At 38.0% G+C, this 23,966-nt stretch overlaps 1 protein-coding gene across 1 annotated transcript in view; it reads right to left on the reverse strand.

Annotated features, from left to right (window-relative positions):
• ufsp2 (ufm1-specific peptidase 2) overlaps positions 1 to 23,966 on the reverse strand; it is a 126,010-nt gene that overhangs the window by 91,145 nt on the left and 10,899 nt on the right. The window contains exons 2-6 of the mRNA XM_059974020.1: positions 22,611 to 22,689; positions 18,701 to 18,884; positions 16,581 to 16,644; positions 15,932 to 16,086; positions 9,558 to 9,750 (exon numbers count right to left, since the gene is read on the reverse strand). Of these exons, the coding sequence (XP_059830003.1) occupies positions 9,558 to 9,750; positions 15,932 to 16,086; positions 16,581 to 16,644; positions 18,701 to 18,884; positions 22,611 to 22,689 (675 nt within the window). The remainder of the gene's footprint in view (positions 1 to 9,557; positions 9,751 to 15,931; positions 16,087 to 16,580; positions 16,645 to 18,700; positions 18,885 to 22,610; positions 22,690 to 23,966) is intronic.

Here is a 23,966-nt window from a genome sequence, read left to right on the forward strand (position 1 = left end):
TTTTGGGTTGTGTGGGTGGGGTAGGTTTTCTAGTTCCAACATCACTTACTGTATATATTATATCTCTTTATTGCTCAGGACATGTATATGTTTTGATTTTACGAATCTATGTTTACATCCCTGCTCCCAGACTGCTATCGATAATGGCTAGTGCACTTAAATTTGTGAGCTGGAATGTAAAGGGATTGAATCACCCTGTTAAAAGGAGGAAGGTATTCTCACATATCAAACAACTCAAAGCTGACATTGCTTTCCTTCAAGAAACTCATATTCGTAGTTCTGATAACTCCCGGCTTTTGTCAAAGTGGGTGGGTCAGCATTTTCATTCATCCTTTACCGCTAAAGCTAGGGGAGTCTCCATTCTTATTAACTCAAATATTCCTTTTGAACTCCATAATAAAATATCTGATATAAATGGCCGTTTTATTATTGTTTCTGGCAAACTATATAACACTAAAGTTGCACTAGCAAACCTGTATGCCCCCAATTTTCATGACGTTAATTTTTTTGAACGGTTTTTTTCCTCACTACCAGACTTAAACTCATACTCTCTTATACTGGGCGGTGACTTTAATTGTTGGTTAGATCCTAATTTGGATCGATCGTCCTCTGTTACTAATTCACCTACTAAATCTGCCTTAGCTATCCAATCGTTTCTCTCTAATTATGGTATCTCCGATATATGGCGTTTCCTCCATCCTACGGAGAGAGATTATTCTTTTTTCTCACATGTTCACCATACTTTCACTAGAATTGATTATTTCTTACTCGATAACCAACTTATTCCATTTGCCCACTCTTGTGACTATCAGAGTATACTGATCTCTGACCATGCCCCAATTACTCTCTCTCTGAATTTGCCTGGTCTCCCTCAGAGGAATAAACACTGGCGGTTTGATTCAACTTTACTATCGGATGATGATTTTTTAAAAAATTATTAAGGATCAGATAACCTTTTATTTTAACACTAATACATCACCTGAAGTGCCATCCCAGATTGTTTGGGATGCCATGAAAGCATATCTGAGGGGGCAAATAATCTCTTACACAGCAAATCTCAACAGAAGATCCCGTGCAGATCAATTAGACCTCATTAACCAGATTAAAGAATTGGATCAAATATATGCCCAAACTAAGAACCCTGAATTATACAAGAAGTGTGTTGAACTCCAAACTAAATTTAACCTTCTGTCCACTCAACCTGTCGAATGCCAACTTCTCGAAAGCAAGAGTCGCTTTTACATTCATGGGGATAAGTCTGGTAAATTCCTAGCCAATCAGCTGAGGCGTTCCAAAGCCAAACAACATATTACAAAGATCTGGAAGGAGAACAGAGACTTTACATCGGATCATTTAGAAATTAATGACGCATTTAAAAATTTTTATTCTCGGCTTTATTCCTCTGAATCTCTGAATGACAATATCTCTGTTGATCAATTTTTACAGAATCTGAATATCCCCTCACTTTCACCTGATTTCAAAGCCAAACTCAATGCGCCTATGTCATTAGAAGAAATATCTACTGCAATTTCTGCACTGTCCTCAGGGAAATCTCCTAGACCTGATGGGTTCCCTGTAGAATTTTATAAATCATTCTCTTCTCTTCTTTCTCCTCAGTTACTTTCAGTATTATCTGACTTGTTTAATTATGGCAAATTGCCACCCTCTTTCAGTAAGGCATCTATTATTCTTCTTTTAAAAAAGAGCAAAGACCCAACAGAGTGTTCCTCGTATAGGCCGATCTCTCTGCTCAATGTTGATGTAAAGATCTTAGCTAAAGTTTTGGCTCACAGATTAGAAACCGTCATTCCCTCCATTATCTCTGATGACCAAACAGGCTTTATTAAAAACTGTCTCCCTTTTTTTAACATTCGGCGTTTATTTAATACCTTATACTCACCTCCAACTGGGATTCCTGAATGTGTTATTTCCCTCGATGCGGAGAAAGCATTTGATCGTATAGAGTGGAACTACCTTTTTGCAGTTTTAGAAAAATTTGACCTTGGCCAAAGTTTCATCTCTTGGATTCAATTGCTGTACCTGTGTCCTACTGCCTCTGTTTTAACCAACTTTCAGAAATCCCAAGTATTTAATCTTAAACGTGGCACCCGCCAGGGATGCCCCTTAAGTCCCTTTCTCTTTGATTTGGCTATGGAACCTCTGGCGATAGCATTTCGAAACTGCCCTGAATTGACTGGGATTTGGAGAGGGGGTGTTGAGCATAAAGTTTCTCTCTATGCTGATGACTTATTACTCTTTCTCTCAAATCCGTCTACATCCTTACCTCTAATGTTTTCACTTCTTGACCAGTTTAGCCAGATCTCTGGCTATAAACTTAATTTACATAAGAGTGAACTTCTCCCAATTAATAAAGAAACACAAGAACTAACATTTTGTGATCTCCCTTTTAAAGTAGTCCATAATCAATTTACTTATCTTGGAATTACAGTCACAAGGAAGTTTAAAGATCTCTTTCGTGAAAACTTTGCCAATCTTTCATATGCTATAAAACAGAGTCTGGTACAATGGTCACCTCTATCTATGTCTTTGGTAGGTCGTATTAATGTTGTTAAAATGTATGTCCAATTTTATGTCCCAAATTTTTATACCTATTTCAATCTATTCCAATTTTTATTCCTAAATCTTTTTTTGATTCCTTAGACTCTATTATTTTGTCATATCTGTGGCAGAATAAGCACTCTAGAATTAATAAAATCCATCTCCAAAAATCTAAAAAAGAGGGTGGCATGGCTTTACCTAACTTTCGTTTATATTATTGGGCAGCTAATATACGTTGTGCTACCTTCTGGTCTTTCTTCCATGGCCAACCCGAGTGCCCTAACTGGGTGGCGATGGAGCTGAGCTCCACTAAAGAATTATCTATCTCTGCACTTCTTGGCTCTGCACTCCCTAGTAGTCTGCCCAGATCAATAGCTAATCCTCTTGTTAGACACACTTTGCGTATATGGGCTCAGATCAGGAAATGCTATGGTTTGCAGGGGTTTTCCGTTTCCAGCCCTGTTGCTCATAATCACCTTTTTTTACCTACTACATACGATTCAGCATTCCAGGTTTGGTATAGGAAGGGCATTAGACATTTTGAAGATCTTTTCATTGATAATCGCTTCACTTCTTTTCAGCAGCTCTTTGTTAAGTTTAATCTGCCCAATGCTCATTTTTTCAGATATCTCCAAATCCGACACTTTATTGCTCCTTTAATTCCTAACTTTCCTGAAATGCCTGCAAAAAATGCTACGGACCTATTTCTTTCCATGAATCCACTAGGTAAAGGCTTAATATCAATCATCCGAGATAAACTAGCAGCCTTACGACGGGCCCCCATGGATAAAATCAAAATGGCCTGGGAGCAGGAATTAAATATCTCCTTATCTGAGGAGAGCTGGGATTCAGTTCTCAAATCGGTTAACTCAACCTATCTTTGTGCTCGCCACTGCCTTTTACAGTTTAAGATTGTTCATAGAGCCCATATGTCTAAATCTAAACTATCTCGATTCTACCCTAGCGTTAGTCCGCTCTGTGATAAATGCAAGAAGGGCGTGGCCTCTCTCATCCATATGTACTGGTTCTGTCCTAGCTTGGAGAAATTCTGGAAAGATGTCTTCACTACATTATCGTGTATTCTGAATCAGCACCTAGAACCAAATCCCTTAATTGCTCTGTTCGGTTTTTGGGGCGAGACAGATTTATGTCTGGGTCTGACCAAATGCCGAATATTATCCTTTGCCTCTCTCCTGGCTAGACGCTTGATCCTCCTCAGATGGAGAGATGTTGCCCCACCCACTTATGCTCAATGGCTTAACGACATCATGGCCTGTTTGGACCTCGAAAAAATTCATTATTCAGTTCTCAATTCGGATCTAAAGTTCCATAAGGTCTGGGGACCTTTTATCGAGTACTTAACCTTCATAACCTTCCTCTTGACTAGGGTTTTTTTTTCTTTTCGGTCCCTTGCTTTCAGCTTTTTTTTCTGGTAGAAGGCATTATTATCCTCTGTTGCTGAGTGTATTCACAGTCTGGGAGTTTGGCTGTCCTGACTTATACTCTCTATATTGTGTTGTGGTTGGTCTGGAGTTGCTGTTGTTTTTTCTTGTGTTGTGGGGCTTGGGGAGGACACTAAGTTTACTTGTCTTTAATTTAGGTGCTTTTTTTTTGTTAAATTCTCTTACTTTGTAGCATATTGTTATTGTATGCTTAATTTTGCACTGTTTTAATGTTCCTCATTGGGATTTGGGGTTTTTAATTTGTAAAATGTTTTGAAAACTAATAAAAACATTTTTTAAAAAAACAAAGATCTGGAAGGAGAGGGAATATTACATCGAATCACTCAAAAATTAATGATGTATTTAAAAATTTTTATTCTCGGCTTTATTCCTCTGAATCTCTGAATGAGAATATTTCTGTTGATCTTTTTTTAAATAGCTTGAATATCCCTTTGCTTTCATCTGATTCTAAAGCAAAACTTAATGAGCCTATATCATTAGAAGAAATATCTTTTGCAATCTCTGCACTGTCTTCAGGCAAATCTCCTGGATCTGATGGATTCCCCGTAGAATTTTATAAATCATTCTTTTCACTTCTTCACCTCCGTTACTCTCAGTACTATCTGACTCATTTAACTATGGTAAATTGCCACCCTCATTTAATGAGGCATGTATTATTATCTTATTAAAAAAGGGCAAAGATCCAACAGAGTGTTCCTCATACAGGCCAATTTCTTTGCCTAATGTTGATGTTAAAATTTTGGCCAAAGTTTTGGCTCATAGATTAGAAACTGTTATACCCTCTATTATTTCTGATGATCAAACTTGTTTTATTAAAAGTCGTCTTCCTTTTTTTAATATACGGCGTGTATTCAATATTTTATATTCACCTTCAACTGGGACTCCTGAATGCGTTATCTCTCTCGATGCGGCGAAAGCATTTGATCATATAGAGTGGAACTACCTCTTTGCGGTTTTAGAAAAATTTGACCTCGGTCAAAGTTTTATCTCTTGGATCAAATTGCTATATTTATGTCCTACCGCCTCTGTTTTGACTAATTCTCAGCAATCCCAGTTATTTAACCTTAAACGTGGCACCCGTCAAGAAAGTCCCTTTCTTTTTGATTTGGCTGTAGAGCCTCTGGCAATTGCATTTTGAAGCTGTCCTGAATTGACGGGGATCTGGAGGGGGGGTGTTGAGCATTAAGTTTCTCTTTATGCTGATGATCTATTACTTTTTCTTTCAAATCCATCCACATCCTTACCTCCAACGTTTTCACTTCTTGATCAATTTAGCCAGTTTTCTGGCTATAAACTTAATTTATATAAGAGTGAACTTTTCCCAATTAATAAAGAAGCACAAGTATTAGCATTCCGCGGCTTCCCCTTTAAAGTAGTTGATAATCAATTTACCTACCTTGGTATTAGAGTTACAAGGAAGTTTAAAGATCTTTATCGTGAAAATTTTGCCAGTCTTTTGTATTCTACAAAACAGAGTTTGTCACAATGGTCACCTCTATCTATGTCCTTGGTAGGTCGTATTAATGTTATTAAAATGTATGTTCTCCCTAAATTTTTATATTTATTTCAATCTATTCCAATTTTCATTTCTAAAACCTTTTTTGATTCCTTAGACTCTATTATTTTGTCCTATCTGTGGAAGAGTAAGCGTTCTAGAATTAATAAAGTTTATCTTCAAAAATCTAAAAAAGAGGGTGGCATGGCCTTACCTAATTTTCGTCTATACTACTGGGCAGCTAACATTCGTTGTCTTATCTTCTGGTCTTTTTTTCATAGCTAGTCTGATCGCCCTAATTGGGTAGCAATGGAGCTGAATTCCACTAAAGATCTATCTATTTTTGCACTTCGTGGTTCTGCATTCCCTAGTAGTCTGTCTAGACTAATTGTTAATCCTCTTGTTAGACATACTTTGTGAATATGGGCCCAGTTTAGGAAATTTTATGGTTTTTATGGTTTTTCCCTTTATAGTCCTATTTTACATAATCATCTTTTTCTACCTACTATGTATGATTCAACATTTTATGATTGGTATAGAAAGGGTATTAGGTATTTTGAAGATCTTTTTATCGATAATCGTATCACATCCTTTCAACAGCTCTCTGCTAAGTTCAATCTACCTAATGCCCATTTCTTTAGGTATCTCCAAATTAGACATTTTATCAATCCTTTATTTCCCAACTTCCCTGAAATGCCCGAGAAAAATGCTATGGACTTATTTCTTTCTATTAATCCACTGGGTAAAGGCTTAATATCTTTTATTCGTAATAAATTAGTATCCTTACTGCGTGCCCCTGTGGATAAAATTAGAATGGCTTGGTAGCATGACTTAAATATCCCTTTATCTGATGAGGTTTGGGACTCGATTCTCAAGTGGGTTAACTCAACTTCTCTTTGTGCTCGCCACTGTCTTTTACAGTTTAAGATTGTTCATAGGGCCCATATATCCAAATCTAAACTATCTCCATTTTATCCTATTAGTCCTCTTTGTGATAAATGCAAAAGTGATGAGGCTTCTCTTATTCATATGTATTGGACCTGTCCTAGTCTAGAGAAATTTTGGAGAGATGTTTTTATAACCTTATCCTGTATTCTGGATCGCCACTTAGAACCTAACCCTTGAATTGCTCTGTTTGGTTTCTTGGGTGAGACAGATATATGCTTGAGTTCGACTAAATGTCGAATATTATCTTTTGCTTCTCTCCTGGCTAGATGTCTAATTCTTCTTAGATGGAGAGATGTTGCCCCACCCACGCATGCTCAATGGCTTAACGATATCATGTCCTGTTTAGACCTTGAAAAAAATTCATTATTCTATTCTTAATTCGGATATAAAGTTTCATAAGGTTTGGGGACCTTTTATTGAGTATTTTCATAACTTCCCTTTTAATTAAGTTTTTTTTTCAGTCCCTTGCTTTCAGCTTTTTTTGGTAGTAGGCATTATTATCTTCTGTTTTCAATTGTATTTACAGTTTTGGGGGTTTCAATGTTCTGATTTATATTTTCTATATTTTGTTTTGGTTGGTCTGGAGTTTTTTTTTGTGGGGTTGGGGGTGGACACTAACTTTACATAACTTCAACTTGGGTGCTTTTTCAATTATTTTATTTTGTATTATATTACTATTGTATGTTTATCTTGCACTGTACTAATTTCCTATTTTGTTTTTGGGTTTTTTTTAAATTTGTAGTGTAGAAAATGCATTAAAAAATCAATAAAAAATTTTAAAAAATTAAAAAATGGGATCCATCAGATCAAAAACAATGAAACTGTCCATTAGAAGTTCTAGCTTAGCTTTGCTTCCTTTAAATAATGTTGATTTTCCAACCAAAGCTTTTGGAGTTCTGGAAGGAAACTCTAACACATCAATCATCTTCCTTAGTGCCTACCTACGCTGATGGCAATGTCAAATTTTACATTGTAGAAGAGGGTGCCTACTCTTGTGCCAATTCCAACTCTATAAACTTCCCCCTACATCCAACAGCAGTTCTAAATAGAAACCTCTGGAGTTCCAGCCACAGAGCAACATTGTGGCAATAAATAAGTGCCACTCAAGTGTTTCTTGAAACTACTGTATGCAAGGTTACTGAAGACCAATGAGTAACACTACCTATGTGTACAACTCAATGTAATTCATACATGGAGGAAATTGGTCATGTTGTGAATAATGAGGAAGGTTGTCAAAGAACGCAGCAGGATATTGATCATTTGGAAAATGGGGCAGAGAGATGGTAGGTTTAGCCTAATCTAGACAAGTGCAAGGTGTTGCACTTCAGGAGGTCAAATGTAAGAGAAAGTATACAATAAGTGGCAGGACCTTTAGGAGCATTGATGTATGGAGAGACTTTGGGTGCCAATTCATAATTGCCCGAAAGTAGGAACACAATTGGACAGAATGGTGCAGAAGGAATATGGCATTGTTGCCTTGATTGGTTGGGGCATTGAGTATAAAAGTTAGGAAGTCACTCTGCAACAGTATAAAGCAGTAGCTAAGCTACATTAGGAATACTGTGTACTGTTCTGGTCACCACCTTACAGGAAGGACAAGAAAGCTCTGGAGAGGATAAAAAAAGAGTATTGCCAGGATTTGTGAGTATTAGTTATAAGGAGAGGCTGAAAAAAAATTGGGATTGTTTTCTCTGAAAACTGAATGAAGAGCAAGGCTGGTAGGATTAAGCAAGCCTGGTGACATGGGATATTGAGGCATTGCCAGGGTAACTAATGAGTGTCCTTTTCCCAGACACAAACACTGTGGGTCAAAGGGCTTTTTCCTGTGGTGTACTGTTCCATGTTCCACATATATTAGAATTCTTTCATGGGTTTAGATGAAATCTGTGCAGTTTCCTAAACAGTTTCTAATTACCAGAAGCTACCCTATCAAGTTTTAACATGTCATCAAGTTCATTTTAATGTTCAAAGAATGTAAGCGATTATATAATTAATTGAATAAATATAGGTTCCCTAATAGGCAGAATTGCTCAATTATCAACACTTTAATGGACCTTATTCAAGCTGTAGCTTGAAGTTTGGCAAAGAATGTTGGTTCAGTTCCAAAGCTGAATCATCTGGTTTCCCATTTTGCTGTGATGATCAGCATCATCTCAACTCTCAGATAGAATATTTTTTGAAAGGGGATTACAGAGAAAGGAAAATGAAACAGTCCTTTGATTTTTCTGGGTTTTTTTGCTTGCTGTCAATGACTTGCTTACCTTCAAACACCTCTGTGGTTTCAATATTTGGATACAAGACCCACATTTAGTACAAGACATTATTATTAATATTAAAAGGGTTGCTAGAACAGAAAGGTCTTTAGGTAGGTATGTGTATACAAATTATTGAAAATAGCACGCAAGCTAAAAAAGAACTATCAATAAAGTATAAATAAGTCAAGACTTTATCGATAGAGGCATAGACTATAAAATAAGGAAATCATGCTAAACATTTGGTGTGCCTTCAGAAATTACTTATGAGGATGGTCCCTAGGATGATTGACTACAGTTGCAAAGATAGATTGGAGTAATTCTTTACTTCTTTATAGAAGACTGGGGGGAGTTTTTATTAAAGTATATAAAGTGATGAAGGGTTGGAACACAGTGGAAATTGTGTCTGTTCCCCTTGGTGAAGGTGTCAAGAAGTAAAGGTCACATAAAATAAAGATCTCTGAATCCAAATGTAATCTGGTGGAAGCAACAAGTAGTAAGAAGGAATTCAATAAACAGAATGTAAGAAATATTTGCAAAGCTATGGAGAAATGAATGGAGGAGTTGCGACAGTAAAGAGCCAATGTGGAGATAATGACCAAATGACATCTAACCATTCTATAATTCTATGAAAATTAGGCACTAGTTCACAAGACACAGATATCACAAGATTTAGCAGGACTCCACCATTCAAAACTCACATGAATTAATAGTCAACCAAGATACACTATTAAATGGGTAAAAAGGTACAGATTCTGTCACGAGAATAACTCATGATGGATAAAATCAATAACTAATTGCTTTAATGAAAAGCAAGTGTACTGGAATTAATCACTATACTTGTCGTTGTGGTTCTAGATTTTCCTCAGAGACTCCAGCAGGATATACTACTGTAGTAAGAGTAGCTTTCTCGGGCAGTTCAAAGTGGAAGGGTTGTGGTATTGGAACAGTCTTTCCTTTTGTATGTTTTTGAATGCAGTTCTCCATCTCAGATAACTGTGACGTAATTAATTCCACAAACTGATCCTGTAGTCTGTTAAAAACACACTGTAAGTTATACTTAATATTAGAGTCATACTCTAAACTACAAGTATCTTACTTTGTGACATGGAAGTTATTTCTTCTCAGTATTAAATTAGTACATCTGAAATTCAGATTTCTTACCACTTGCTGCTTTCACTCAAACACAGAAAAGCCCATGGGCCAAACTAATTAAGTCTATTTAATGGGATACCTATGTAAGTTAATCCCTCCTGCCTGTACATAGTTCATATCCCTCAATTCTCTGCATGTCTGCGTACCTTTATAAGAGCCTCTTAAACACTGCTGTTATGAATGTTTCCACCACTATTCCTGGCAGCACATGCCAGGCATCCACCACTTTCTATGTAAAAAACACGTGCCCTGCACAACTCCTTTAAATTTTAAACATGCAAAAGTCTGCAGATGCTGTAGATCCAAATCAACACACACAAAATGTTGGAGGAACTCAGCAGGTCATGCAGCATCTATGAAATTGGATAAACAGTTGACATATCAGGCCAAGATCCTTCTTCGAGACTAACTTAAGGGGGAAGGAAGACACCAGAATAAAAAGGTGGGGAGAGGTGAAGGAGGATAGCTAGAAGGTGAAGCCAAGTGGGTGGGAAAGGCAAAGGGTTGGAGAAGAAGGAATCTGATAGGAGTGGAGATTGGATTATGGGAGAAAGTGAAGGAGGAGGGAGCCCAGGGTAAGAGATAAGCAGGTAAAAGGCCAGAGTGGAGAACAGAAGAAGAGGAGAGGGGGAGGGAAAAATAATTTTACTGGATGGAGAAATCGATATTCATACCATTAGGTTGGAGGCGACCCAGATGGATAATAAGGTGTTGCTCCTTCTGAGGATGGCCTCATCTTTGCACAACAGGAGGTCATGGATCAACATGTCAGAGCAGGAACGGGAATCAGAACGTCTGGTCACCAGAGAGTTCCACTTTAGGATACAGCACAGGTGCTTGATGAAGGAGTCCCCCAATTTATGATAGGTCTCACCAATGTAGCGGAGGCCTCATTGGAACCACCAGACACAATAGATGATGCCAGCAGGTTCACAGTTGAAGTGTTGCCTCACTTGGAAGGAATTTTTGAGGCCCTGAAAAGAGGTGAGGGAGGAGGTGAATGGGCAGGTGTAACATATGCGGCCCTTGCAGGGATAAGTGCCAGGAAGGATGGATTGGCAAGGGAATTGCGGAGGGATCGATCCCTGCGGAAAATGAGTTGTGGGGAAGGTAAAAAGATGTTTGATGGTAGGATACCTTTGGAGATGGCAGAAGTTGTGGAAGATAATGTGTTGGATGCGGAGGTTCATGGGTGATAGGTAAGGATAAGAGGAACTCTCACTGTTAAGTCAGTGGGAAGATGGGGTGAGCTCAGATGTTTGGAAAATGGAAGAGATACAGGTGAGGGCAGCATTAATGGTGGAGGAAGAGAAACCCCATTCTTAGAAGAAGGAAGACATCTCTGATGTCCCGGAAAGGAAGGCCACACCTGGGAACAGTTGCAGCGGGGGCAAGGGAACTGAGATAGCATTTTTATAGGAGATAGGGTGGGAAGAGGCATAGTCAAGATAAGTAGATGTATAAAAGATGTCGGTTCAGAGGTTGTCTCCAGAGACAGAGACAGATAGAATGAGAAAGGGGTGGCATGGTGGAAGTTATAGGCAAAGTTGATAAAACTGATTAGCTAAGCATGAGTGCATGAAGCAGCACCAATGCAGTTGTCAATGTAATGGAGGGTAGTATTACCAGATTGTTCTACATAGCCAACAAAGAGGCAGCCAGAGCTGGAGCCATGCAGGTTCCCATGGCTATCCCTCAAGTCTGGAGAAACAGGGAGGAGCTGAAAGAAAAATTGTTGAGGGTGAGGACCAGTTCTGCCAGATGAAGGAGAATTGGTTGGTTCTTTTGTTAAGAAAGAAGTGGACAGCTTTGAGGCCTTCTTGATGGGGGATAGAGGTGTATAGGGACTGAACATCCATGGTGAAAATAAGGCAGTCAGGGCCTGGGAATTGAAAGTTACTGAGGAGATCATGATCATGAGAAGTGTTGCAGATGTAGGTGGAAACAGACTGAACCAAGGGGGATAGAATGGAATTGAGGTATGAAGACACGAGTTCAGTGGGGCAGGAACAGGCAAGACAATGAGCCTACCTGGACAGTCAGGTTTATGGATTTTGGATTTTGGTTGGGGGTAGAAGCAAGCAGTGTGGAGTAAGGGGACTATGAGTTTGAAGGCAGTGGATGGGTATTCTCCAGAGCTGATGAGGTCAGTGATGGTTCTAAATTTGATGTCCTTTTACCTTAAATGTATGCTCTCTAATATTAGATATTTTCACCCTGTGAAAGAAATACTGGCTGTCTATCTATGCCCCTCATAATTTTATAAATTCTATCAAGTCTCTCCTCAGCCTCTGATGCTCAAAAGATAGCAATTTTAATTTGTACAAGCCCTCCCTATAGGAAATGCCTTCTAATCAAGGCAGCATCCTGGTAAGCCTCTTCTGTACCTTCTCCAGTCTCCATATTCTTTCGATGATGGAGCAACCGGAAATGAATGCAATATTCCAGATACGACACAACTAAATTTTAATAAAGCTGCAAAATAACTACCTGACTCTTGAAAGTTCCTCGAGTAATAAAGGCAAGCATGCAATACATCTTCTTTACCACCCTTTCAACTTAAGTGGCCACTTTCAGGGAACTATGGACTTGGACCCAGAGATATCTCTGTACATCATTGCTATAATCAGTCCAGATATTAATGGTATACTTTCCTTGTTGAATGCCTTTCTAGCAGCAGATAACATACATTACTCTATCTTCATTAACCAACTTTATCAGTTCCTCAAAAAACTTAATTATGAAATGCCCTGCACAAAGCCAAGCTGACTCCCCCTACTCTCCCTAATTAATACTTGACCTCTTCTTAAATGAGGCTGGACAAGTGGCTGAAGTATCACGCAGGGCACACTTTAGGACCAGTATTCAGAATTCCATTAGTTTCAAAGTAATTGAGAAAATATAGGGATGTTGCACCAGTTACTGTCCTAAATTGGAGCAAGGTTAATATTGACAACATTTCATAGGAACCTGCAAATATTGATTAACAGAGACTGATTGCAAGTAAAAGGACATCTGGTAAGGTATACTTTTTAAAGATGAGATCGGGAGACTTCAGAACCAACCTGTTCTGTCAGTGAAGGGCAAGACTAGGATTAGGGAACCCTGCTTGATGTGGATATTGAAGCTCTGTTGAGGAAAGAGAAAGAGGTATATTGTCAGGTATAGCCACCTGGGATTGGGTGAATCACTTGAGGAGTATAGGGATTTAAAAGTAAATTTAAGAAGGAAATTAGGAGGACATAGAGGGGACTTGAGATATCATTGGCAAATAAGGTAAACGATAAGCCTAAAAAATTAAGCGTGTTAAAAGCAAAACCAGGAAGAAAATAGGTCTCATTAGCTATCTGTGTGGTTGTCTAGGTGTGAAGCCATGGGAAATGGGCAAGGTCTTAAGTGAAGTATTTACTGGAAAAAGCAAGGGACTTCAGAGAAGAGCACAGTAAAGCCCGAAACAAACTGATATTATAAAAGAGATTTTGGTGGTCTTAAGGCACATGGAAGTGGAGAAATCTTCAAGGACCGTAAAATGCAACTGATGACATTGTGGGAAGGTAGGAAATAAATTGCTGGGGCCCTGGTAGAGCTTATAGTACCTTCCTTATCTGTAGGCGAGGTACTAGAAGAATGGAAGGTAATTAATGTTGTCCCTTGATTTAAGAAGAGCTACAAGGACAAACCAGGCAATTTCAGATCAATGAGTCCAACATTAGTGGTGGGAGAGTTACTGCAGGATCTTAATGAATTTGGAAAAGCAAGGACTTGTTCAGGAAAGTCAGCAATTTTTTTGAAGGATTGACAGACAGGGCCAGGTGGTTGACATAGTCTACATGGACTTTGGCAAGGCTTTAACAAGGACATATGGCAAGGGAGACTTTTTGAAAGGTAAGATAGAGACACTTTAGGACCATGTGGTAAGCCACAGGTTAGGCTGGTTTGGAAGGTTAGATCACAGGGGATCCAGAAAGAATTAGACACTTGAATACCAAATTAGCATGGTCTTAGGTGTCAGAGGCTGGTAGAGAAGGGTTGATTTTCAGATTGGTCGCCTATGACCAATGGTTGTTACTGGAACTGAAGGGTTGGAGTTGTATGAAGAGACTGGATAGCATGGAGCCTTTTTCCCCTGAAGCATAGGATGCTGAAGGATGTCCCTTTAAAGGTATATCAAATCATCAGAGGCATAAATAAGATCATAATCTTTTCCTCAGAGTAGGAAAGTCTAATACTACAGGAAATAGACTTCAGGTAAGAGGAGAAATTTTAAAAGGGGACTTAAGAGGAAACTTTCTTCCACACAGAGGATAGGGTTGTAAAGAGGGTTTCTTCTTTTTGTTAACTAGCAGGAATGCTAATTTACTGATAACGAGAATGGTATTCCTTTGTAAACCAAATGGGGATTAATGTTCTTTCTTCTGAGTCTGTAAGCTTTTGTTGACGGGCTTTTGGGCAGATCGGCGCGAGGGGGTCGAGAGAGAGGACGCAATGCTCTAAGCTGGGCGAGGATCGGACCCCAAAGGGGGGTCCGAGGCCGGGAGATTCTCCGAGGACGGGGGGATGAAGCTAGATGTGTTTGGTTGACCACTCGGAGGGTCCTGAGCTGTTTGGAGAGTCGAGGAGTTCGGAGGGTCCTGAGCTGCAAGTCGAGGAGTTCGGAGGGGATCGAATGGTGGCCAGAAGACTTCAGTAATTGAGCTCCAACGGCTGTGCACGAAGTGGTTTGGACTTTGATAAGTTTGGCGCCTTTTCTTTAATTTTCTCTTCATATATACTGTATCGTTATTAATCACTTAGTTATAGTAACCTTTATAAATTGTACTCATTTAATCGCATATGGTGTACTGTCTGTTTTTGGGCGAGGCGGGGACATCACACAGCATCCACACCAGCTGATTACTGGCGGGGCCGAAGGCTGCTCCCCCTGGACGAGAATGAGCTGAGCGAGCCTGAGGCGACCCAAGGGGTTACAGGGTGTTTGTGGAATAATCTACCAGAGGAAGTGGTTGAAGGAGGTAGTTACAATGCTTAAAAGACATTTGGACAGGTACATGGATAGGAAAGGTTTAGAAGGATATAGATCAAAAATATGCAAATCAGACTAGCTCTGGAAGACACTGGTAAAGGTTCCAAGGGCCTGCTTCCATGATATATAAATCTGTGACTCACATGATCCCAGAATACTGCTGCAGAACTTCCTCCACAAAATATTCCAGGTTCAATCATAAACATTGATAAATATCAGTGATGTTCCCTCCAATATATTGTCAAAAATGCAGCTGTACTATTGGTGATTCAGTGATTCCATTGTAAATCTTTTGATGGTACAACATTCAGAAATACCTAAAGCAGCATCCAGCTCCAGGCTGATAAGTGACTATCAATACTCACACCATATACATAGGCAGCAATAATAATTTCCAACAACAGAAATCCAGTTACATCGTTACAACATTACTCTATGATTAGTATAAATGGCATGGATTTGGGAGGCAGTGGGGCCTGTTTCCATGCTGTGTCTCTCTCTGACATTCCATGGCATTATTTTTGTCAAATCCCCCTCCATCAGCATTCATCTGGGGTTTGTCAGTGAAGTCACTACATGATAAGAAAATTAATTGACCAGTCATATAAAGCTTTTCTGTAAAAATTAAGGCTTAAGCCAACACCTTGATAAGGTGAGCTCAAAAATTTCAGCTGCTTTTTTTCTGGGCTGTAATTATTCCATAACTCCAACTAGTAGAGAGTTTTCTCACTAATCTCCAATTTATAAATTTCAATTTATTAGGATTTCTTGGTGTCACACTCAATCAAATACTGCCTTTCAACCTCAAGGGTTTAAGTGCAACTCCAACAACAGTCAATTCTAACACTGTCCAAGACATAGCAGCCTGTTCAAATCAATCTTTTGAACATTATATTTAGACTCTAGTGCATGCAACCTTCTTTGAATTTCAAGCCAGGATGCAATGAAGCAATTCATGTTGAGAATTCATGTTTTATCAATACTGCTAATACATGAAATTGACTTAAAAGTCTTTAAAATTCAGGACAGTACATACGTTCCCCACGGTTCTTCTGGATGAGCAAACAGCACCACATCAATAGGAAGAATCATATTGTAGTGCATCAGTGATTTCTTATCATGCAGCATAATTAAGCTTTGTATTTCACTATGTCTTCCCAACTCAAACATAACGTGTAGATTTATGACTTTCTGAAAGTTAAAAATAGTTATGCAAGAATTCTTAGAATTATTGAAAGGTTGAAGAGCTAGATTTGTTTTATATACAGCAATAGGAACAGTGAAAATTATGGTGTGTTCTATCTCCAAGTCTAGTAAAGTTTTACATTTTACAGATTATTATAATTTCCTCCAAATCCCCAAACACCAATACATTTGTACTCATCAAATTCTTCCTCTTATTCGTTCTAAAACTTCATATTTCCACCATTGATAAAGATCCAAGGCCATGACTTCTGGAATTTCCTCCCTACACACTCCTGCCTCTGTTCATACTTTCCTCTTATTTTACCATCAGTCCAGCCCGTGAAGCTTTAGTAACTTGGCCTTAGTATATAACAGTATTGAACAAAAAACAGTTGCCCATCTATTATAAGTATATTTTTTATATTTATCAAAATCAAGAAGACCTCAAAACAAAATAAACATACACTTATAAAATGTATAGAATATAAAAATATATTTACCAGAGGTACAACCTTTTCAGCTCTGTTTTTGAAAACAGTTTCAAGATGCTCATTGAACGCAGCCCTGAAATAAAAATTGGCCATTGTATGGTCACGTAACACAGTTACATTTTGGTGTGTGTGAAATATATGAACATTGAGTCAGAAACTAACAGAACTTTACGAAAGAAGAGCCTTTCCAACACTCTGAAGGACAAAAGACAAAATGAAGCATCAAATCCCTCTATTCTATTTCTTTCCTTCCAAACAAAACATGATACATATAGGAATGGTGCAGTATATTGCTAGAAACAAGGAGGACTTTATAGGTTCAAACATAATTTAATGAAAAGCTGTTCAATGATTTCTGAATACATGAGAAATGCAGCAAAGTTCCACAAAATTTTTGGCATATGATTAGACAAGTTCAAAACAAGTGGGATCCTTGACCAGAGCTTGAATGGTGTGACATAACAGTCAACAAAATAAAATTAATTGGCTTGAAAATTTATTCATTTTTTTCAGGGCCTTGGTGCTCCTGGTAAAGTACACTCATACTGCCACGGATTAGGGACTTCCATGATTTAAATCCAGCAACAAAAGGTCACCCGACTTGGAAGCAAACTGGCATATGGCCATGTTCCTTTATTTTGTAACCATATGCAGTACATTAAAGGTGATTACATAGCACAAATAGTTCTTAATAGCAAAATGTTTTTGGGATATGCTGTGATTTTGAAATGTACTATATAAATGCAAATCCTTTCATTCAAAAAATCTATTTGAATGTGATAATAATTCTTATCAAGAGAAAACAAATAGATTACCTAATGAATAGCTTTCGAAAACTCCTTAATTGGAAATTTGAATGTTACTTTTTCTTAAGAATGCTGCAGTTCAACAGCTTTAAGATTAATTATTTGAAGTACTTTAATATGTTATGGAGGGAAGTAAGGTGATGATTACTTATCAAATAACATGACCAATTTAGATCATGAAAAAAGTACCAAGAGTGGATTTAGGTTCGAGTGAGCTTATCCACAATGCTCACATTTGATGTTGACAATGTAATAGTATATTAGCAGTGAGTAGATTATCAACAAAAAAAATAGATACCTTTATGAAGAAGTGCCAACCTTGCAACTTCTTGGATCAATACAGAATTTTTTCTAGGGCACCTCAGAACACTTTATTAACTTAGGGGCAATATGTAGATGGAAATTGTTTAGATAATCTGATACGGTGACTGACATGTTTTAAATTTGATACCTGATATCAGCTAAGAGGATAACACACTGGTTGCTTTCAGCAGTGTTACAAACCCAGCGACTTTGTTGTCTATTGCAACAAGTGAGTAACAATTTTCCAAATCTTCTCTGGCTTAGAAAATCGGCAACACTATTTTCACTTTTTGTATCAGTGGAATAGTGATAACATTAGTCAAATGTAAATATATTGCTTTAACAATTTGCATCATCTTCACTATTTGTTGGACCATGATGCTGAAGTGATACAAATGCATAAACAGTTTAATTATGCCAAAGAGGCACAATATTCTAAATGAATGAATAAGCATGAAAAATCCAATGATTGCTTTTGGAAAAACAAAACCTTTGAAGTGAATTCATAAAATCTGTATAAATAATTTGTAAAACTTCTTTTCAAAACATAATCAAGTAAGTCACACAATTCATAGATGAACTTGACTATTAATCAACAAGGCATTGACATATAAGTGAATATAATTTTTTTAAATCTTTTATTGGCATGGTAAGGAAACCAGTAATTTTGCTCAGCATAACTCACTGAATTCACGAGAAAACAGGTTATTGGGATAAACTGGTAAATTGTAACTGCACTGATAATGCTAATAAATTAATTATATCAAATCACTTGTATCAATGGCACTATCCAAGACCACCCATTCATTATTTTACTATTGGATTATTGCATATGTTCTCTCCAAGGCAATTCAAATCTGGAAGACCAAAATCAATGCTGGAAAAACTTGTTGCTCATCTGAAATGTACCTCTGAAAATTAAACATGAGCTGTTTTAAAACCCTAGTGACAACCATGCCATTACAAAAACTGCATGAATACAATAATGAGTTAACCAACAAATTTCTATCTACTACTTACGTAACAAATTTTAAGATCTCTTTGCACTCGGTGTCATCTTGCATTTCTGTAGGATGTGACGAGGTATGGCTCTTTGGCCATACAATGAATGTGCTATCATGATTACTTAAGATGAAAGACTGTGAATCCACCTTTTTAATCAGATCTTTTATGGCTGTTGCAAAGGCTGATTTAATTGTCCCTTCTGGGTTCAACAAAGAAATATATAAGTGCTGTAAAATACAAAGTTATTGCTTATATCATATATCTTCCAATAAGCTTCTACAAGTGATGGCTACAGAGCTAGCCAAATATTTTGTAAAACAAATATGCTTCAAGCTAAGTGCTATGCTGCAATGTAATTTAATGACCAACACAAAAAATATCTAATTATGTTAAAATATTTATTCTGAAACATTTTGACCCAGCCAAAAATTTAAACATTTACAGAAATGGCAGGAAAGAGGCGCAAGGATTGATATGCTCAGATTCTTTTGTCCTAAAGGTTAACACGATATGAAAAGAATACTCTCTAAGCTATGTTGGAAGTTTGCTGGGTCAAGTTTAAACGAAGCAGATAAACTTATGACAAACAAGAGAAAATCTGCAGATGCTGGAAATCCAAGCAACACACACAAAATACTGGAGGAATTCAACAAGACAGGAAGAGTACCATCAACATTTCGGGCCAAGACCCTTCAGCAGATAAATTTATGAATTTCTTGTCTCTGAAGGTTAAAAGTGCAAGTGCCACAGGTTGTCAGAAAACAGATTCATCAATTAATGAGTGCACAAAGGTTCAAGAATAATTAAGGATATCAAAATACAGCAGAATGTCTGTGTACTACCATTACTATTTTTCTTCCCTTTTAAAACATCTTGCTTTGAATGGAGTCAAATAAATTAATTAAAGGTATAATAATACACATTATTATATGAGGCTTCATGGAGTATTGTGTTCAGTTTTGGTCACTTTGCTGTAGGAAAAATGTTATTAAATGGGAAAGAATGCAGAAAAGATTTACAAGAAAGTTAAACACGAGGAAATCTGCAGATGCTGGAAATTTAAGCAACACACACAAAATGCTGGTGGAATGCAGCAGGCCAGGCAGCATCTATAGGGAGAAGCACTGTCTACGTTTTGGGCCGAGACCCTTCGTCAGGTCTAACTGAAAGGAAAGATTGTAAGAGATTTGAAAGTAGGAGGGGGAGGGGAAAAAGTGAAATGATAGGAGAAGACCAGAGGGGGTGGGGTGAAGGTGTTGTTCCTTCAACCTGAGTGTGGTTTCATCTTGACAATAGAGGAGGTCATGGTCTCTGTCAAGATAAAGCCACACTCAGGTTGGAGGAACAACATCTTATATACCGGCTGGTAGCCTCCAACCTGATGTCATGAACATTGACTTCTCTAACTTCCGTTAATGCACCTCCCCTTCTTACCCCATCCCTGATATATTTAGTTGTTTTTTTCCCCTCTCTCTCTGTCCACCACTCTGCCTGTTCTCCATCTCCCTCTGGTGCTCTCCTCCCCCTTTCTTTCTCCCTAGGCCTCCTGTCCCATGAGCCTTTCCCTTCTCTAGCTCTGTATCCCTTTTGCCAATCACCTGTCTGGCTCTCAGCTTCATCCCACCCGCTCCGGTCAAAGATTTAATAGGCAATTGAGGGGCATTTTTACACAAAGGGTGGTATCTATGTGAAATGAGCTGCCAGAGGAACTTGTTGAGGCAGGTACAATAATGTTTTTTATAAGAATGTTGGACAGGTACATGTATTGAACAGGTTTGGATTATGGGCTAAATGCTGACAAGTGACTAGCTTGGATAGGGTATCTTGGCTGGCATAGATTATTTGGGCTGAAGGCCCTCTTTCCGTGCTGTATAATTCTATAACTCTAAAAATAATAATCAACATAACTTGGTAAATTATTGAAGTAGATCATAGAACAATATAGGGCAGGAATAGGTTCTGCAGCCCATGATGTTGTACTGAACTAATTAAAATAGTGCTTAAATGTCTAAATAAACTAGTTCCTTCTGCCTACACGAGGTATATTCTTCTCTTCTCTACACACTAATGTGCCTATTTAATAGTCTCTTACATGCCTCTATCACATTTGCTTGCACTATCATCCCTGGCAGCACAATCCAGGCACTCACTGCTCTGTGTAGTTATGGATGCCATTTTTGCAAGCTTACAATTTCTAGTTGTCATTGTGTGTGAATAGTGTGTGGAGAAAAATGCTGAAAGGAAATAACTATTGGCAATTATCTCAGTTATACTCTGTCAGAGATTCATTACAGAGATTTGGGAGCATAATGCAGCCTGCTGCCTCACTATCATGCTGAGGAAATTCTGCCACATCTCAAATAAGATGTTAAACAAACCCCATAAGCTATCTTTTTTTTAAAAAAAAGCATAAAATAAAATAGCCTAGAATTTCCAGAGCATGCTACTAGATGAAGCAGTAACAATTGTTTTAAACATGAATCCACTGCTGGAAGTATCAGTGGCAACCAATGTCTTAGGTGAAACTGTAATGCACCTCTTTTTGTTGAACAAGGCCTTGTCTTGGCGATGGCTGGGTGGTGGTAGAAGAAAAGAAAGTCTGATTTATAAGCAAGATCAAGTTAGATGTGAAAGCCGAAGGGGAAAATTAATCATCAAACCAGATTGGGGCTGTGGAGGTGGGTGGTACTAAACATGTAGGTGGATAATGTGGTGGTTAGGTGTACAGTTGAAGCTGGGAGTTGGTCAATTGGGATGTGTTTCAAGAGTCTGAATTTCAAAGGTGGGTGGGCTAGTACAGAATTAGAGGATTCAATATTTTATGAAAGGGAAACATTTTGAAATTGTTAATGAGGCACAAAGCTTTCCTTATTAAATGCATACTGATTCCTCTTGATTAATCTGTGCTTCTCTAAATGGGATGTATGCTGTTCCTCTGAATTTTTTCCAATATTTTGCCTATCACTGAAGTTAGGCTGACTGGTTGTATTGTTACTTGTTTTATTTCTTTCCCTCTTCTTAAACTACATCAGCAACACTACTGCCTGCTGACATCATCCTTGCAAACAAACATTAGAAAATAAAAAAAGCACAGGAAAATTTGCAGATACTGGAAATCCGAGCAACACACACAAAATGCTGGAGGAACTCAGCAGGCCAGGCAGCATCTAGGAAAAGAGTACAGTCAACGTTTCGGGCTGAAACCCTTTGGCAGGAGAAAATGAAAGTCAAATAAATACATATTGTTAATAATATTAGATAAAGGGCAGAGCAAACCATTAATTCAATCTGATTATTAAGTCAGTTATATTTGCCACATTGATTTTTGTTTCTCTTTCAGTGCCAGAGACCTCATTGTATGGGGTATTAAAACAGCCTATTCATCTCAAGTAGGAATAGCTTGCTCCAAAGATATTGCCCGATATTTTGCTATTTCCAATATATTTTGTCAGATCAAAATGTTGATAGCAACAAATCTGTGTGGGTTGAAATATTAAAAGGGGGTAATCTTGGTGGATCAAAGGGTGTTTCGTGTCTTTGACATATTATGCCGCTTCGAACTGAGCATCTGCTGAAATTCTTAGCCACTCATGTCCTTATTAATGTATATTCGAAGCTTTTATAATTGATAACATATTTAGATATAAACAGATGAAAGTGGTTTGACCAGAAACATCAGATGTTCATCGGTGGAAAAATAACACTGGCTCATAGGATATTAATTAAGTACACAGCTCCAAACTAGAATATTTGAAAAATGGTTAGCCCAGTAAAATGAGCATTGCCCGGAAGAAATAACAACAATTTCCTTCAGAACATAGAAACTATGAACATTATCTATGAGGTGGTAAAAGAAAAGTCTATGTTGATTCACTTTGGGGAAAAAAACAAGAATTAAGTACAGATCTATGTACAACTTACTCACCATCTGTTTTCTGAAGTCCTCCAGCCAAAGTAACTCCCCCTCTTATTCGAAACAGCAAAGTCTCAGATTCAAGCGGCACCTAATACCAATTGATTGAAATGAAAAATGTATCTGTTTAGGTGCTCATTACATGTTCCTTACTTTACACTGTAATTGTCTTATCCAAGGAAGAAGTAAGCCAACAACTAAATGCAAGGAACAAGACTGGTGTTCTCTACATACAATAGTAATGATAGCAAGTGATAAAAATACATTGGAGATTTGGAAAAGAATGAAAAATCACAGCCATTTGCTCTGAGCATTCCTCAGAATAAATGATATTGTCAAGCTCCTGAGGGAAGCAGAGAACAGTGAAATACGGACATCATGCATAAAATGAGAAAGGCAATAGTATTACTAAGAACAAGACTGGAGATGTATAAGACTCAAGTAGGTCTGTTAGCATCACAAACCACGGATGATATTTTTTGAAAGGATCTTGTGGCAAATTTGAAGGGGCATTTAAATCAGTCATGTGGAACCAGAGATCAGAAAAAATTAGGTAGTGACTATGCATTCAAAGTGAAGGCAATTCTGTTCTGAACTAGATTTCAAAACATTCCTTCAATTCTGGCACTGCAGATCAGTTGGTGCATAGAAAGACTGAAAGGAGATCTAAAATTTGAGATGGCAGGGTGAATGGCTTTCATTGTGGAAATAATATTCAAAAATACGAGGCAATTCCAAAATGTATGGTTTTGGAATATGGGCACCACCTATAGTAGTGGTAGAGTTTTTTTTTCTTTTTACCTAAAGTGATCTTTCAAACTGTTAACGTGTTAATGACAGGTCATGAAAGAGTTAGATAGAGCTCTTAAAGAGAGCAGAGTCAAGGGATATAGGGAGAGGGCAGGAACAGGGTACTGATTGTGGATGATCAGCCATGATCACATTGAATGACGGTGCTGGCTTAAAGGGCTGAATGGCCTACTCCTGCACCTTTTGTCTATGAGGGAACAAAAGGTAAGAAAGACTGCTTGTTTACAAGGGAGCCTTGAACTTTGGAAACATTCTTGCAGCGATAGACACAATGATAAGTGGTTGTCATGTGAGGATGGTAGTTGATTCAGATACTGACTGGTGACAGATGGACATGATAAATATGAATGTTGATCAGTGGGATTCCATTGGAAGCTGTGCCATGCATTACTCTGTCCAAGAGCGCCAATCTTAAAGTGCATTATGGTGGATAAACACCAAGGCCCAATAGATGCATTCTTAGACTTTGGGGCAGGTGAAGGAAGAAGTTGCGGAGGCCCTTGCAGAGGTATTTGGGTCATTTCTGGCCACAGGTGAAATTCTGGAAAACTGGAAGGT

The sequence above is a fragment of the Hypanus sabinus genome, chromosome 7 (genome assembly GCF_030144855.1).
Source record: "Hypanus sabinus isolate sHypSab1 chromosome 7, sHypSab1.hap1, whole genome shotgun sequence".
Taxonomy (NCBI): domain Eukaryota; kingdom Metazoa; phylum Chordata; class Chondrichthyes; order Myliobatiformes; family Dasyatidae; genus Hypanus; species Hypanus sabinus.